Source organism: Mesoplodon bidens (assembly GCF_964165515.1).
Source record: "Mesoplodon bidens genome assembly, chromosome: 11".
In the NCBI taxonomy this organism is placed as follows: Eukaryota; Metazoa; Chordata; class Mammalia; order Artiodactyla; family Ziphiidae; genus Mesoplodon; species Mesoplodon bidens.
Window position 1 is genome coordinate 69,066,509 of NC_138167.1, and position 15,723 is coordinate 69,082,231.

At 50.5% G+C, this 15,723-nt stretch overlaps 1 protein-coding gene across 1 annotated transcript in view; it reads left to right on the forward strand.

Moving 5' to 3' along the window:
• The window catches only part of MYH9 (myosin heavy chain 9), a 93,812-nt gene that overhangs the window by 25,843 nt on the left and 52,246 nt on the right, over window positions 1-15,723 (forward strand). The window contains exons 2-3 of the mRNA XM_081250343.1: window positions 6,909-7,260; window positions 11,831-11,987. Of these exons, the coding sequence (XP_081106469.1) occupies window positions 6,928-7,260; window positions 11,831-11,987 (490 nt within the window). The 5' untranslated portion in view covers window positions 6,909-6,927. The remainder of the gene's footprint in view (window positions 1-6,908; window positions 7,261-11,830; window positions 11,988-15,723) is intronic.

Sequence of the window (15,723 nt, forward strand, 5' to 3'; positions counted from 1 at the left end):
CACTGTCACTAGTGGTACGTGTCTATCCTGTCATCTCACTACATTACAAGCTCCCTGTGTCCTTTGCACCTTTGTCACAGTATTTTTGCACGTAGAGCCTCAGTATGTATTAGTTGATTGAATAAGTAAATCTTATGAGTTTGAAAATTTCTATATTACTTCAGCAGGTGCTTTCATAGGCTCTTTTTTTTTAATTTAAAATTTTTGTTTTAATTTTATTTATTTATTTTTTGGCTGTGTTGGGTCTTCGTTGCTGCACGTGATGCACTACGATGGGGTGAGCTGGCCCAGCCATGGACGCGCTCCCCCCTGCCCTGCCCTCAGCGTGGCTGCTTTCTGTCTTCCATTAATCACCTGGGCCTTTTTGTTTTTTTAAATTAATTAATTTATTTATTTTGGTCTTTGCTCCTGCGTGCGGGCTTTCTCTAGTTGTAGCAAGCAGGGGTTACTCTTCGTTGCGGTGCACAGGCTTCTCACTGCGGTGGCTTCTCTGTGTTGCCAAGCATGGGCTCTAGGCACGTGGACTTAAGTAGTTATGGCACACGGGCTTAGTAGTTGTGGCTTGCGGTCTCTAGAGCGCAGGCTCAGTAGTTGCAGTGCACGGGCTTAGTTGCTCCGTGGCATGTGGGATCTTCCCAGACCAGGGATCGAACCTGTGTCCCCTGCATTGGTAGGCAGATTCTTATCTACTGCGCCACCAGGGAAGCCCAGCTCTTTTTTTTTTTTTAACTTTTTATTTTATATTGGAGTATAGTTGATTAACAATGTTGTGTTAGTTTCAGCAAAATGATTCAGTTATACATATACATATACATGTATCTATTCTTTTTAAAATTCTTTTCCTTAACAATGGAACTCAGGCACCTCGATAGTTTCATTTCACTCAAAAGCAATGGCTATAAGGAGAAAGAGAAGGGGCCTGCTTACCTGTGCTCTCTGGGACGGGGGTGGGGATTAAAAAAAAAATTAAAGGGGCCTGCTTGCGTACATCAGTGACTAAGCTGGAACAGGGCTCTGGTGTCTGGGTTGAGGCTGCCTGGGTCTCTGAACTGGAACCTTGGCTCAGAGAACTTGAATGGCTCCCCCAAGGTCACGGCCCTCACCTTACTTTTAGCTCTGCCGATTTAAGGTGGAAATGTGAAGAGTCCCTTGTACAAACCAGCACAAGGGGATGTGAGGTTTGCAGCCTCGAGCTGGCATAATTAGAGCTGGCATAATTATAATTAATGTCCGTTTCACTGGTTTGCTTCCCCAGCGGGGTTCTAAGGTTGTGCCCTCCCCATGGCCGCGGAGGGCTCGCGAGAAGGCAGTCTAAGTGGAAACTGAGCAGGGCCTTGCAGCCGAGTGGCTCTGAGTTTGAACCTGGCTTTTGTGACTTGTCTGAGCCTCATTTCCCCCACCTGTCATATGAATATGATGACACACCCCTTATGAAATGATTGTGAGGACTGAGTGAGAAAATGGAGAGCTTAGTAGCAGGCTCTCAGTACTTTAAGATGAGTTAAGATGGTAGCTTTAAGATGAGTTGTGATGGGGCTTCCCTGGTGGCACAGTGGTTGAGATTCTGCCTGCCGATGAAGGGGACACGGGTTCGTGCCCAGGTCCCGGAAGATCCCACATGCCGCGGAGCAGCTAGGCCCGTGAGCCATGGCCGCTGAGCCTGCGCGTCCGGACGGGAGAGGCCACAGTAGTGAGAGGCCCGCGTACCGCCAAAAAGAAAAAAAAGATGAGTTGTGATGGCTTTGAAAACTCCAAGCCTAGAACTTGGCCTGTGGAAGGCTACACAAATTCTACCATCTAGGAATGGAAAAGCTCACAGTGTCTGGACCACTGATTTGTCCTAGTACAATAAATTATGTCTTTAAGGGGCTGGCAGATTCTTTTCCAAACAAGCACACAAGCAAGTACAAAGAGAACCAACCAAGGGGAGGGAGGGAAGGAAGGAGGGAGGGAGAGGGAGATGATTCCTTTGGAAAACAGGAAGGAGTAAAAGATCCAAATGGATCTTTGGGGCGGAAGGGGAGAAGGCAAATAATCGAGGAATGACATTTCGTGTTAAAAGCAGAGGTTTTTGGTCAATCTATTTACTTGCAGTTTCATCATTTCCTGAGAATCCTAATTTAGCCTCTGGTTGTGTCCTCTCGATTATGGCCTAAAAAGGCAACTACTTGGGTTTCTTGGAGTTGGACTGGCACCCGCAGGAAGCCGGCAGGGAAAGGGCTGGCTCTAGCCTGATCTGATCTCCAATGGGCCAGAGCCGCCTCCTTTCTCCTTAACCCGTTGCTGGCCTGCTGATTCCCACAACTTCCCAGGACTTCCGAGGTTCCCTAATCTGAGCCACGAGCTCTTTCCTGCAGACAGTTTTCTTAGTGCTGGTGTGGTTGCTGCCACGTGGGTACCCTGCCCAAGTGGCCGTGCACACCAGTGTACCCTCGGGGGCCATAAAAACACCCGGACAGATGTTCCTTTGCTCCCATAACTCCACTTGAGAACTTATCTCAAGGTGGTCCATTAGATGAGAGGAAAACAACTAGTAAGCGGTAGTTTTTTTTAAATCACTTTGGAATATCATGCAGCCATTAAAAGTGATTACTAATGAGGCTTTGGGGTCAGGGGTCCTGGGTTCGAGTCCTCATCCCCCCCCAGCTGTGTCAACAACAGGTTACTTTCCTCTCAGAGCCTCTGCATTGTCCCCTGTAACAATGAAGCATTTGGATAAAAACCATCAAGAAGCAGACTATGGCCTTGTGGGGAAGTGGTCAGAGTGAGGAGGGAAAATACAAAATGTGAAACTCCCTGCCTGAGACAGTTAAAAATCAAGTGTTTCTATGAGCCAGGACTAGAAGGGACCATTAAAAAAAAGAGAGAGAAAACTAATTTTTGTGGGGAGAGTGTCAGGAATTTGGTGGGGGGTCTTTTTCTTTCATCTTGTAAACTGTTCTGTTACATGCAGTTTTTAAAAAATTTCAGAGGCTGTTTAGCATGGTCCCAAGACAGGGCGGGGAGAAGTGGCGTGTGCTGGCTGCCGCAATCAGGCAGTCGCCTCCCTGGTGTCCTTTCTATAAAGCCCCTTCCTTCATTGCTCACAGCTCTGGATGGTGGCGGCTTGCTCCACCTGCATCCTTAGAGGTGAGTGTTAACCTGTCTGCTGGCTTCCCCGCCAGGCGCACGAGAGTCAGCAGCCACTGGGGCCCAGGAGCCTCTACCTGACACAGGTGGAAACAGGAGCTCAGCTGCAGCCCTGTGGCCCCCAAAACCTTGAATGTGGATGTTCCTGTCCAGGCCTGGTGAGAAGGCTCTTGAATAGAAACTCCATTGTTTATCGTGACCTCTGCAGCTCTCCCCACCGGTCTAGCCCCATGTATTGACCTGGGCACTGCTGCTAACCCACATCATTCCAGCACAGTCGCTGAAACCAAATGGCTCTGTCCTTGGCCTGGTCAAGCAGCCGTGTTTAATGAAAAGTCCTGCTCAGAGAGAGGTGCTGAGGCCAGTGGGGACTCCTCGAGCCCACTGTCCAGGGGCGGCTTGGCCTCGCTGGAGGCAGAGGGCTGCAGCCCGTTTCAGCTCTGAGGGGGCGGGGTGTACCCCTCACTCTTACAGGAAGTATGGCTTGGCCTGCAAATCTCAGATAGCTATCAGAGGTAGACAGTGCTGGCCTGTACCTGCCCCCTGCCCTCCCACTGAGGCCTGAAGGTAGGGTAGAACCAGGAGCTGAAGGTGGGGGGTTGGGTGGAGTCTTCCCCTGCTACCTGCTGCAATGTTCATGGCCTCCAGTGCAGGCTCACTGATGAAAGGGCCTGGCAGTTCACCCAGATTCCCAGGGTAGGCCAAAGGCCAAACGCCCAGGGCCTGCAACCTGGAGGTAGCCCGCATACTCTTTGCTCTAGGTTCCCCCAGGGTTGGAGTTGCTGGGGTGAACTGGAGTTTGATGAGGGCCAGAAGTCATTCTGCCATCACCGAGGGACCATTCACTGTTGACAGTCGCAGGCCGAGGGAGTGAGAATGTTGGATTTCACCCTGCCCTGCTCTTTGACAGGCCCCATGGTCCATACCAGGAAGACTCATTCTCAACCTCCCTGGCTGCCCGATAATGCCCAGTAAATCTCTGCTGAATGTTGTGGGATGCCTTCCCCTGTGCTGCCCGTGCTCCCCTCAGTTTACTGACAGTTTCAGCCCAGCCCCAATGTTGGCCTGACTTCTTTTGCAAGACCCCAGGCATAAGTGTGCTGGGAAGAAGCCAGGCCTGGGGACCAGGCAGATCTGGGTTAGCCCATAACTGGGCCGGGCAACTCTGGGCAAGTGACTTGGCCTCTCTGGACTGTTTCCTCATTTGTAAACTGGGGAAAATAAGAGCTTTTTTTCCCAGGGTGACTGATGGTTAGGTGAGGTTGGGAATAAACCAAACTTGATGTTGGTAGGTAGGTACTTAATGATTGGCCCCTTTCCCCCTTCTCTTGGAGTGATCTTGTAAAGGGTGCCTTCACTGGACTGGGTTGGTGGAACTCCTAACGAGCAGTGGACTTGGGGTTTTGGGGGACAGGGTTGACGTGAATCCCTTTTTGCATATTGATGGGAGATTGTCCTCTCCTTTCCGGGTTTGAGGTCTGAAGAAAGGCTGAGAACCAGCAGCCAGGGAGGCCCTGTGCTCAGTGATTGTTGCGAGTTCTCGAGCATGGTGGTGACGTGACTGGGGAGATTGTTTGTTTGGGGACCCTGGGTGCTAGGACTTTGCAGAGGACGACTGGCCTATGGTCAGATGGACGGCAGAGAGGCAGAAGACAACTGGTATTTACTCTGGCAGAGAGAAGCCTTTGATTTGTTTGAACGGACTGGCCAGTGTGGAGGTGAGGACAGCTGGATTTGGGCCTGTCTAGCCTCCAGACCCACACGGAAGATGAGGCTGGCCAGGTGGTTTGCAGCCATCCCATTCCTGCCTTGTTTGCTGCTGCCTAACTCTGGGCCCTCCCTGCTGCTTCTGGGGGTGGTCCTTGCAGGTGGATGGTGCCCCTTGGTCCCCCAAGAGGGGCTGCCAGGATTTGCTTGTGCTGCGAATGTAAACAAAGCCACTGGCTGAGCTTACTGGGGAGGCTGCCAGGCTCTGCTCCTTGGATTTGCCTTCCCTTGTGGTGGGTGGGAGCCAGCAGATTTCCTGGAAAACAGCCTCTCCTGGAGTGAGTCCAGGGGAGCCCCTCAGCCTTGATCTGGAAACCATTTAATGAGCCCAGATAAGAAGGCCTGGGCAGCCCAGACTTTTGCTTTTGTTCTCTGCCTCCCAAGCCCTCAGCCTCCTTGGCATCCAAGTTCCTGTTGGGATCAGAAGCATGAAAGACTGTGAGACTCTGGGTTTGGATCTGGGGTCCTCCTGGCTTCCTGGGCCTGGGGAGGGAGCCTTGATCTCACAAGGGAAAAGCTTCCCTGTGTCATGAGTTAGTCAGTGAGCTTCTGGGTTGTTCCTCTGGTGGCTGTGGGCTGGCTCTGTCTTAGACCAGGGTTTCTTTTTCTTTTATTAATTTAATTTAGTTTAATTTTTTTTTTTTTTTTAGTTTTTGGCTGCGTTGGGTCTTCGCTGCTGCGCGCAGGCTTTCCGTAGTTGCAGCGAGCAGGGGCTGCTCTTTGTTGTGGCGCGCAGGCTTCTCATCACGGTGGCTTCTCTTGTTGTGGAGCACGGGCTCTAGGCAAGCAGGCTTCAGTAGTTGTGGCACGCGGGCTCAGTAGTCATGGCTCGTGGGCTCTAGAGCACAGGCTCAGTAGTTGTGGTGCACGGGCTTAGTTGCTCTGCGGCATGTGGGATCTTCCCAGACCAGGGCTCGAACCTGTGTCCCCTGCATTGGCAGGTGGGTTCTTAATCACTGCGCCACCAGGGAAGTCCCTAGACCAGGGTTTCTTAGTCCTGCTTTTGGTTCACTCAAAGCAGCTGTCCTCCCAGCTGATCTCAGCCTGAGCCTCTGAGCAGGAATAAGTACTGTGGTTAGACTATGGGAGACCACAGAGACTAGGAGTCCTTCTTAGGTAACTCTGGACTAAGCCCCTTACCTCCAGAGAGCTTCTGTTTCCTCATCTGTAAAATGGGATGATAACACGTACTTTACCCACTTTACAGAGTTGTTAGGAGGAGGATCTTCTGAGATAGTGAAGTGTGTGTGATAGTATTTCATAAACTATAAAACCACTCAGATAAGAGGGATTATTATTTTATCATCTTTGTTTTGCAAATCAGCTTCAAAAAAGGCAAACATGGACTTATGTTCTCCTGGCCCATAAATTATGAGCGTTGCCTTTTTACATTAGTGCCTCAGAAGGGGAGTACTCATTACTCTCCACGATGTGTCCTGGAGCCTGACTTCTTTTCTTCTCGCCTTATTTCTTGGGGCGATGGAATTAAAATCTGTTGGCAACATATTGGTGTTGTGTTTTCTTCTCTTGGTTGACTCCGTGAAATAAGAAAAAGTTTTTTAAACTGGAGACTTCCACTCTGTGCACTTGTAGTCAGTTGCCTTTTTTGGGTTAACTATAAATGTGTTCTTGTTGGAAGTCCTCTTAAAGTGTGTGGTCACTTTCCTGCCTTAGCAGGTGTAGCTTAGTGTGACTCTAATTACATCTGTCTGAGATTCTTATTATGCATATCATTTGGCACAATCGTTGTTTATAGATTTGTTTGTGCATTGATCCTGGGATACATCTTACCATTAATTCCTTACAGAATCTCTGATATCAACTTGTTTTTTCAGTGATGTACATCTTTCTCCCGAAAGTAGAGGGCGAGAAAATTTTGACAAATTGTACAATCTGGTTATGTATAATTTTACTTATTATAATGCTGTACAGTTTGCACACACATGACGTGAGCGGTCTCTTTGTGGCTGGTATAGTTGTAGCTAACGTTGTATCCTTTTTTTCTCCCTCAGGTCCTGGCTGTAAGTCACCATGGCGCAGCAAGCTGCCGATAAGTATCTCTATGTGGATAAAAACTTCATCAATAACCCGCTGGCCCAGGCCGACTGGGCTGCCAAGAAGCTGGTATGGGTGCCTTCCGACAAGAGTGGCTTTGAGCCCGCCAGCCTCAAGGAAGAGATGGGCGAGGAGGCCATCGTGGAGCTGGTGGAGAATGGGAAGAAGGTGAAGGTGAACAAGGATGACATCCAGAAGATGAACCCACCCAAGTTCTCCAAGGTGGAGGACATGGCGGAGCTCACGTGCCTCAACGAAGCCTCGGTGCTGCACAACCTCAAGGAGCGCTACTACTCAGGGCTCATCTACGTAAGTGGGTGGGGCTCTGCACCTGGGCGGGGCTCTGCACGGGTGGGAGGTTCCAGGGCTCATTTACATAAGTGAGTGGGGCTGTAGGCAGGAGGAAGGACCTACCGAGAAGGAGATACACTGACTGGTGTTAAGTGGAAAAGTCCTCCTTTATAGACCAGCTTCGCCCAGGCTTCTAATATGGCAGGTGGGAAGGATTGAGGCCCAGAGAGGGCAAGGGACTTATGCAGAGTCACACAGTCAGGTGCTGGCAGGCCTGAGACTGGAACTCGGGTTTCAGTATCTCTGTCTTGATGAAAATATCGTATGGACCAAATTTAAAGTCCCTGTCCCTCGGGGTATTAACCACTTAAATTCAGAATTAGTGACCTGCAGAGAAACAAACAGCCTTAAAGGAAGCATTGCTTGTCTGTGGAGGGGAGATGGGAGCTGTTGTCTGGGAGTGGAATTCTCCCCCCTTGGCATCCTCAACTGCTTACGTTAGAACCCCTCTGCTGGCTCTAAGAAATGGGTCCTGCTCAGTAAAGCAGAGTGATTCAGGTCATGGGAATTGGAGCCTCCAGGATCTGGTTCCAGTCTTGGCCCTTCCTGACCATTTGACATGGCTACGTGGGGCCTCACTTCCTCATCTATGAGGACTCGTGAAAGCACTGTAAAGCACCAGCCAGCCCTGGGCTCGCGCAGAGCCGAGGCTCTGTAGCTGCCACCTTTTGTCGTAGGTGAAGGTAATTCCGACCCTCTGCTCGGCCTTTTATGGGTGTTGCTGTTCAGCTTGGGTCCTGTTAGAGCATTGCTGAGTGTGAAACAAGTCGGTGGCCTGCATTTGCCTGTCAGCTGGCTGCAAACGGAAATATTAGTTATGAAAGTGCATTCGACGTTAGTTGCTTCATCTCTCAGAGTGTGGGTTTTACTCTAGGCAGGCATGGACCTGTGCCTACAACTCGTGGGCAGGACCTGAGCCTTTTCTCCAGAACTCTTCAGCTGGAGGCGTTAGGCCTTAACTCCCGTTTTTGCTTCTTTGCTGGCATCTCCCGTGCGCAGATCCTCAGTCCAGCCTCCTCCTTGGCATCCTCACCAGAAGGACGTCGATTGTCTGTGCAGTTGCCCTAATGGAGACCCCCAGCAGGTGCAGAGCTGCGGGGAGATCAGAGCCGCTTGGTGGGGCTGCCTGGGCAGGGGGCGCTGCCTCATTCACAGGCCCCCTCTCTGCACACGCTGTTCCAAATTGCGACCCCGGGAGCCTTTGTGCGGTGTGTCTGCCTGGCGTTGTGGGGAGCGTGGCTAATTCTGCGCCACAGCTGCTCTGTCTGTTTCTTTGGTGGGGGGAGGCCCGGGGGCAGGGGGCAGTCGGGCACAAAGAGCTTCTGTGGCCTGTGAATGGAGCAGCTCCCTGGTGTGGCCGTGTGGGAGCAGAGCCCCTTGTTCAGTGTCTGCGCCTCCACGGGCCTCCAGCAGGATGAGCTCACAGTACAGCCCCTTCCTCCCACCTGAGCTGCAGCGCTCATTCCTCGGGGCTTAGTTTCATCATCCACTGATTTGATGGGATTAGCCCAGAGAACTCTGAGGTCCTCTTGAACCGCCCCATGGGACCATCTGCCCACCCAGCTGTCAGAAAGGCTTGTCCTAGTAAAACCCAGGCCCCTTCTGCTGTCACCACCAGCTGTTTCCAAACATCTGGCCCTGTGGCATGCCCTAAATGTGTGACCACGATGTCCTTCGCTTTCATCGGGCTGGATTTCCTAGAGTGTGGGTTTTCTCAAACCCCAGGAACAAAGCTCACTTGTTTCTGATCTCCTGGGATGACCTCGCGGCTCCCTGGCCTGCTATCAGCCCCACCCAACAGTCATGGAGGGAAAACCAGAGGTTTCCCCCGCTGTGCTCCCGTCTTCCCGTAATACCCGAGCTGCAGGTTGCCAACACCTCGTGCAGACTTCTTTGCATCAGAGCTTTCCTGGTACCTCCTGAAGAGAGTAGTTGGAGGGAGAACAATTGACTGATTATCCCAGGAAGAAGGAAATTCAGGGCCCTGCATCCCCTCCTCCAAGCAGAAGAGGCAGTCAAGCACACTTGTTCATTTCCACGCTCAGCTGCTCTTTTGCACGGGGGCCGGTGCGTGGTTGGTGGGTCCTTCCGGAGTTCTGCTTTCAACCTAACTTCTGCTTGAAAAGTCCAAGACCTGTAGCCCTTGGCCAGTGCTGGGAAGGGCCTTTGTGCTCCCAGCTGGCTCCTGTGTGGACCCTGTCTTTGGATTCAGCCACAAGATCCACCCTCAGTTTTGGCGAGACTGGAGTGGGCAGGGTGGAAGGGACTGGATTGACACATACCCAGCCCCTCAGATGTTGGCTTCTGTTGGATCGAGGGGCAACACTGTGGACAGTGAGGGTCGAGGCCACTTGTAGCAAGGGAAACAAAAAGATGTGAGGAGTTCAGAGAACCAGCTTCCATGACCAAGGAGGTCTGCACTGGGGGCATTGTGGAACCTAGGTCTGCTCCCAGCTCTGCCAGGAACTGCCTCATGGCCTTCAGCTGTCACTTAACAGTCGGGGCTGCAGGTGTGAGTCATGGCTTACAGGCCTCGCTTCGCCTGGCGTCTTCTGGGCCTGTGGCCTGTTTTCCTAGGGAGGAGGTGCTTGGGTTGCTCCAGCTACCTAAAGAAAGCTGTCCCCCCACAATGAGCACCCGTCACCTGGGTGGTCTCAGGGGGTCTCGGCAAGCTATTAGGAGTCTGTCTTTTTTTTCTTGTCGGGGAGAAGGATCTTGGAAGAAAAAAATAGCAGGAAAATTATTAGAAAAAGAGGACACTGAAGAAAGGCAGATCTGCCTAGACCATTGCCACCAGAAATTGCTTTCCTGACCTACTCTGAGCCTCTCTCCATGGCTGTGCTGGGTGCTGTGATCCTCATAACCACTCAGTGAGGATCCACTAGTCTGTGCCCATTTTACAGATTGAGAAATGGAGGGAGAGGGAGGTTAAGAAACTTGCCCTTGCTGAGATTTGACTCTGGGGTCTGATTTTAACCTGGTCATCTCAGACTTGGGGTATCGGGTATATTCTTGGGAGCCTCACATGGAGTGTTGACGAATTGGGTTCCCCTTCAAGAGGAGACCTGAGGGCTTCCCTGGTGGCGCAGTGGTTGAGAGTCTGCCTGCCGATGCAGGGGACACGGGTTTGTGCCCTGGTCTGGGAAGATCCCACATGCCGCGGAGCGGCTGGGCCCGTGAGCCATGGCCGTTGAGCCTGCGCGTCCGGAGCCTGTGCTCCGCAACGGGAGAGGCCACAACAGTGAGAGGCCCACATACCGCAAAAAACAAAACAAGGGCCTCCCTGGTGGCGCAGTGGTTGAGAGTCCGCCTGCCGATGCAGGGGATACGGGTTCGTGCCCCGGTCTGGGAGGATCCCATATGCCGCGGAGCGGCTGGGCCCGTGAGCCATGGCCGCTGGGCCTGCGCATCCGGAGCCTGTGCTCCGCAACGGGAGAGGCCACAACAGTGAGAGGCCCGCATACCGCAAAAAGAAAAAAAAAAAAAAAAAAAAAAACAAAACAAAACAAAACAAAAAAACAGAGGAGACCTGAGTCTTGGAGAAGTTTCACAGGGGACATGAACGTGGTCTTTAAGTTTGTTTTTTTTTAAATTAATTTATTTTTATTTTATTTATTTTTATTTTTGGCTGCGTTGGGTCTTTGTTGCCGCGCACAGGCTTTCTCTGGTTGCGGCGAGCGGGGGCTACTCTTCGTTGCAGTGTGCAGGCTTCTCATTGCAGTGGCTTCTCTTGTGGAGCATGGGCTCTAGGTGCGCAGGCTTCAGTAGTTACGGCAGGCGGGCTCTAGAGCACAGGCTCAGTAGTTGTGGCGCATGGGCTTAGTTGCTCTGCGGCATGTGGGATCTTCCCGGACCAGGGCTTGAACCCGTGTCCCCTGCACTGACAGGTGGATTCTTAACCACTGCACCACCAGGGAAGCCCCAGTCTTTAAGTTTTTCAGAGATTTTCATGTGAGTGTCTCTGGAAGATTCCAGGGAGAGAGGTATCTGTCAGTGATCTATTATCCCACAAAGGATCCTAGGTTGTTGAGGAGTGCCATGAGTCTTTCCCAGTGCTGGGAAAGTTTAGGCTTGAATATCTCAGAGGGTCCTTAAGGGTAGAATAATTTGTATTTCCACACAGTTTGCTTGCTGCAGCCGAATCCTTTTCCCTTTGTGCATCTCTCACGATGCCAAACACATCTTTATCGTCCTTGGATCTGAGTGAGTTTCGTAACTGGACTCCTACTGTCCACGAAGCTTGCCCCAGATCTCGCCCGATGCACACGCTTGTCGACATGCACAGCTGGCAGCAGTCTTGCAGTCGAGGGAGGCTCCCCTCAACTGAAAGAGCAGAGATGGTGCTGGTGCCCCAACGCCTTGGCAGGTCTGCCGAAGTGGGGCCCGGAGAACCAGGGGCTCCGGTGGGGGCTTTCACATCAGGCTGACTCGGGGTCCTTAGAGGCAGCAGGCATTTTGCCACAAAATGTGCTTGACGTTGAGAATCAAACTTCCTAACCCATTCCTGTTTGCCGCTCTTTTCTTTTAGACCTACTCAGGCCTGTTCTGTGTGGTCATCAACCCTTATAAGAACCTGCCCATCTACTCTGAAGAGATCGTGGAAATGTATAAGGGCAAGAAGAGGCATGAGATGCCTCCCCACATCTACGCCATCACCGACACCGCCTACAGGAGTATGATGCAAGGTGAGTGCCGTGGCCTTCCCAGGGGCTGAGTCTTTACCTCTAGCCTTGTTGGCACCTTTGCAGGTGCTCCTTCACGGTGATCTTGTGGCTGGATTGGTGTTGATGGCACTGGTGAGGGGGCCGTGCATTGTGGAGGTCTGTAAGCCATTGCGTGAGAGTCAAGACCAGTGGCTATCAAAGGAGATGTTTGTATGTAGATAGAATGTTCAAGAAGCTTTAAAAAATGCATTTCCTAATTATTTTCCCAATTTCTCATTCTTGTCAGGAGGTCCTATGCCAGTCCTCTGACTTCCAGGCCCCCTCTTCTACCAGTTACTTCCTTTCCTTCGTTATTTTCACCTCTTCTTCTCTTCTACACAGTTTGGAAACATGCTTGAGTTTTCACATCTTTAAAAAAAAAACACACAGAGTCTCTCCTGGATCCTGTGCCCTACTGTAGGTTGTCTCTGCTCTCTCTCTCCCCCATCATAGTGGAGCTTTTTAGAGGAAGTATCCGTGCTTACTACCTCTGTTCAACACTTCTCAGCCACACTCCTTGCCCTGCACATCGTGCCCCCCATTCTGTCTGACAAAGGCCACCCTCCCTTCTGTGGAGCTCTGAGCTCTTATCTTACTTAACCTCTCCCAGGATTGGACAGTCTTACCCACTTCCTTTTGAAAGCCCTTCCTTCCTGTGACTCTCTGGTTCCCCTAATCTCTGCCTTGCCCATCTGCATGCTTCTCCCCTGCTACACCTGGTGCTTCTTAAAGTCTCATTCTCTGGACCATGGCCCATCCACTCGAGAGGTTTCGCCATCACTTTCCAGCTGAGGACCGGCTCTGTTAGCTGATTGCTGCCAGCCACTTGCTCCCGGCTGCCATTTCTTCATCCACCCAGTCACCCAATCCTGGAACCTGGCTCATCTTACACTGTCCCCTTTCCCTCTCACCCCTTTTTCCAAGCCAGTCAGCACTCTCTATAGATTTTATCTCTTTTAACATTTCTGACCTCCTTCCTCCTCTTGTCTCTGTGGCCCTGGCCTTAGTTCAGGCCTCTACAGTTTTTTGCCTGTACTATTGCTGTGACCTCTTAACCTTTGCTCTTAATAGAGCCCTCTCTCTGTGCTTCTATCAGAGAGTCGTCTTTCTGGAATGCAAATCTGATCAAACCCCTGATTTGAACTCTTGAAAAGTCTCCTCAATTGCCCCAAAGATAACCCTTAAACCCTCCAGCAGCATACGGTGCCCTTTGTAATTGGCCTGTTGCCTACCTCTCCAACTTGCTGGGTACATGGATTCCTCCAGTAGGCCTCTCTGTTTGAAGCCGCCATGCCTGTTCCATCTGCCCTGCAATAGCTGGCAAGCCTCTAGTCTTTTGTTAAAGACACGACTGAAGCATTACTGCCAGCCTGGGAGGATGTCTGGGCTAGCCCTAGTAATACTTTGACTTAGGTGTGGACTGGGCCCACGTTGCCTTTATATTCTCAGAGCTTAGTCAACTACCTAGCACAGGGCTCTGTTCTCATATCTTGTATTGATAGTGGTTTTTCATGTCCTATTACATGGGCATCCTTTTTTTTTTTTTTCTTTAAACTTTGTAGTCAATCTAGGCTGTGGTGGTGGTGATGAGTCTTATTGTATTAACAACTTTGTCCCTGGTTTAGTGGTTTAAAATGGCAACATGTGGGTCTGTCTTGTACCATCCACATAGTGCTGTGGAAGGTGTTTCATTGCTAAGCTTGGTGGATTATGTAGGTTGTACAAGTTTGGCCTACCCTTTGGCTCATGTTAACATCTATCAAAATTCGTTGAAGAAGCCAGCCCTTTAGTTTTAAAGTAGGATGTCTGTTTCAGAGCGCTAACTAGAACAGTCTGGTAGGAGAACATTCTGTGGGATTCCAGAAGAGCCTGAGTCTGTCTCTAGAGGTTATGAGTCAGTTTTCTCCTTGCTCTCATAATTGGCCTCATGCAGGAAGTGCACCCTGGAGTATTCTTGAGCTCTGCACGACTGAGTTAGGGCATGTTCCCACACTTGGATCCCAGACCTGAAAGGTTTTCTTGCAAGTGGGATTTTTTCACTTCTTGCCAAGCCATTATGATAAGAATAATGTAGTGATGTACAGCATGGTGCCAGGAGTCGGAGTCTCTGGAACTGAACTGCCGGCCTTTTTTCTGACAATCTGTGGGACTTCTTCCCAAAGAGATTCGCCCAATTATTATGTGTTCAACAACCACAAAGAATTTTGAGGGGCAAAAGTCAGCACTATAGGTTGGATATAATTGGGAAAAAAAAAAAAGGGAACTTGCAGAGGGCTGGAGCTTTCCTTTGTGTTGATCAGGAAGTCTTGACCATAATGGAATGGCCTTGATGGGAACTGAGGAGCCACCCCAAATTATGAGGGTAAATGGGTGGGTGTTTGCATCTTTTGGACATCTGCAGGCACAGGAAACCTAAGGTCTTGTTGCTTTTTTAAAATTATCTGTGTAGGTGCTGGGTCTGCGTACTTTCTGAACCTCAATCTGAGAAGTTTTTGCCCATTTCTGCTTCATGTTGGACTCGGTGCAGCTCTTCAGCCCCCATGTTGACCGAGGACGTTTCCAAGTTCCCTCTTGTTGCACACAGTTGACCTGCAAAGCAATCAGCAACAGAGTTCTTGTTCTTGGGACAGAGAGAAAGTTAATTAACAGAAGTTACCCCTGTTAGGACAAGATGGTTCACCAGTAAAGGAAGTTCTCGAGCGGAGCCTTTGGTGCCTGCCCTGAGCCAGGTATGGACAGTGGAGCCTTGGGGTCTGCAGGCTGTTAGAATCAGTGCCTCTCTTTTGGAGAACGTGTCTTACTTATTAGCACATGCTGCCCCTCTGGCTTTGGGGAACACAGGTCTGTTCTCTGACACTTACATCCTAAAAGCCACAGCCAGACAGTTCCTTTTCTGCTTTTTCTTTAAACAAGAACTAGAAAAAGATTTCCCCCCGGAGCTGGCTGTGGCTTATGACATACTAGCATTTATTCTGCCAAATAGGGGAGTTGGTGGCTTTGTCTGGAGACTTTTATGAGATGATCTCTTTGACTTCTCCTAGGGACCTCCCTCGTCTTTCATCTCTTAAATGCTCTGGTTTGCCTGTAAGTCCTGATTTATGCCTGCCGTCTTGCAGTTAGTATTAACACTGCCCTCTCTCACTTTCAGAAGCACTCCAGTTTGGATGATGAATTATATGGTTACTTTACCTATTTGTCGGATGAAGCCAGGGTTTCTCAAACTTGGCACCATTGACGGTTTGGGGCTGGATATCCATTCACTGTTTTTTTTTTTGAGGGGGGGTGGGGGGGAATTTGTCCCGAGCATTATGGGATGCTTCACAGCATCCGGGCCTCTATGCACTCGATGCCAGCAGCACCCTCCCTCTGCAGTTGTGACAACCAAAGAGGCCCCTAGACACTGCTACCAAATGTTCCCTAGGGGACAAAATTGTCCCCACTGCAGAAAACCACTGGACTAAGCATTGCAGATTGGTTTTATTCTAAGTGTCAGCTCCCATCAATAGTGCCTTGCCTAACCCTGTGTTGACAAAGGATCTGAGACTCAGTGCCAAGGAATGCTGGGATAGATTAGTGCTGTCTGCCGTGGGCACAGGTTGGGGCATGGCAGCATATGGTAGCCTGGATTAGGCCATGGAGGTAGGAGATTGGAAAGTGCCGGAATACTAAGAGGTTGAATACATTACTCTGGCACTGGAGGCGATGGCAATCCAGGTGG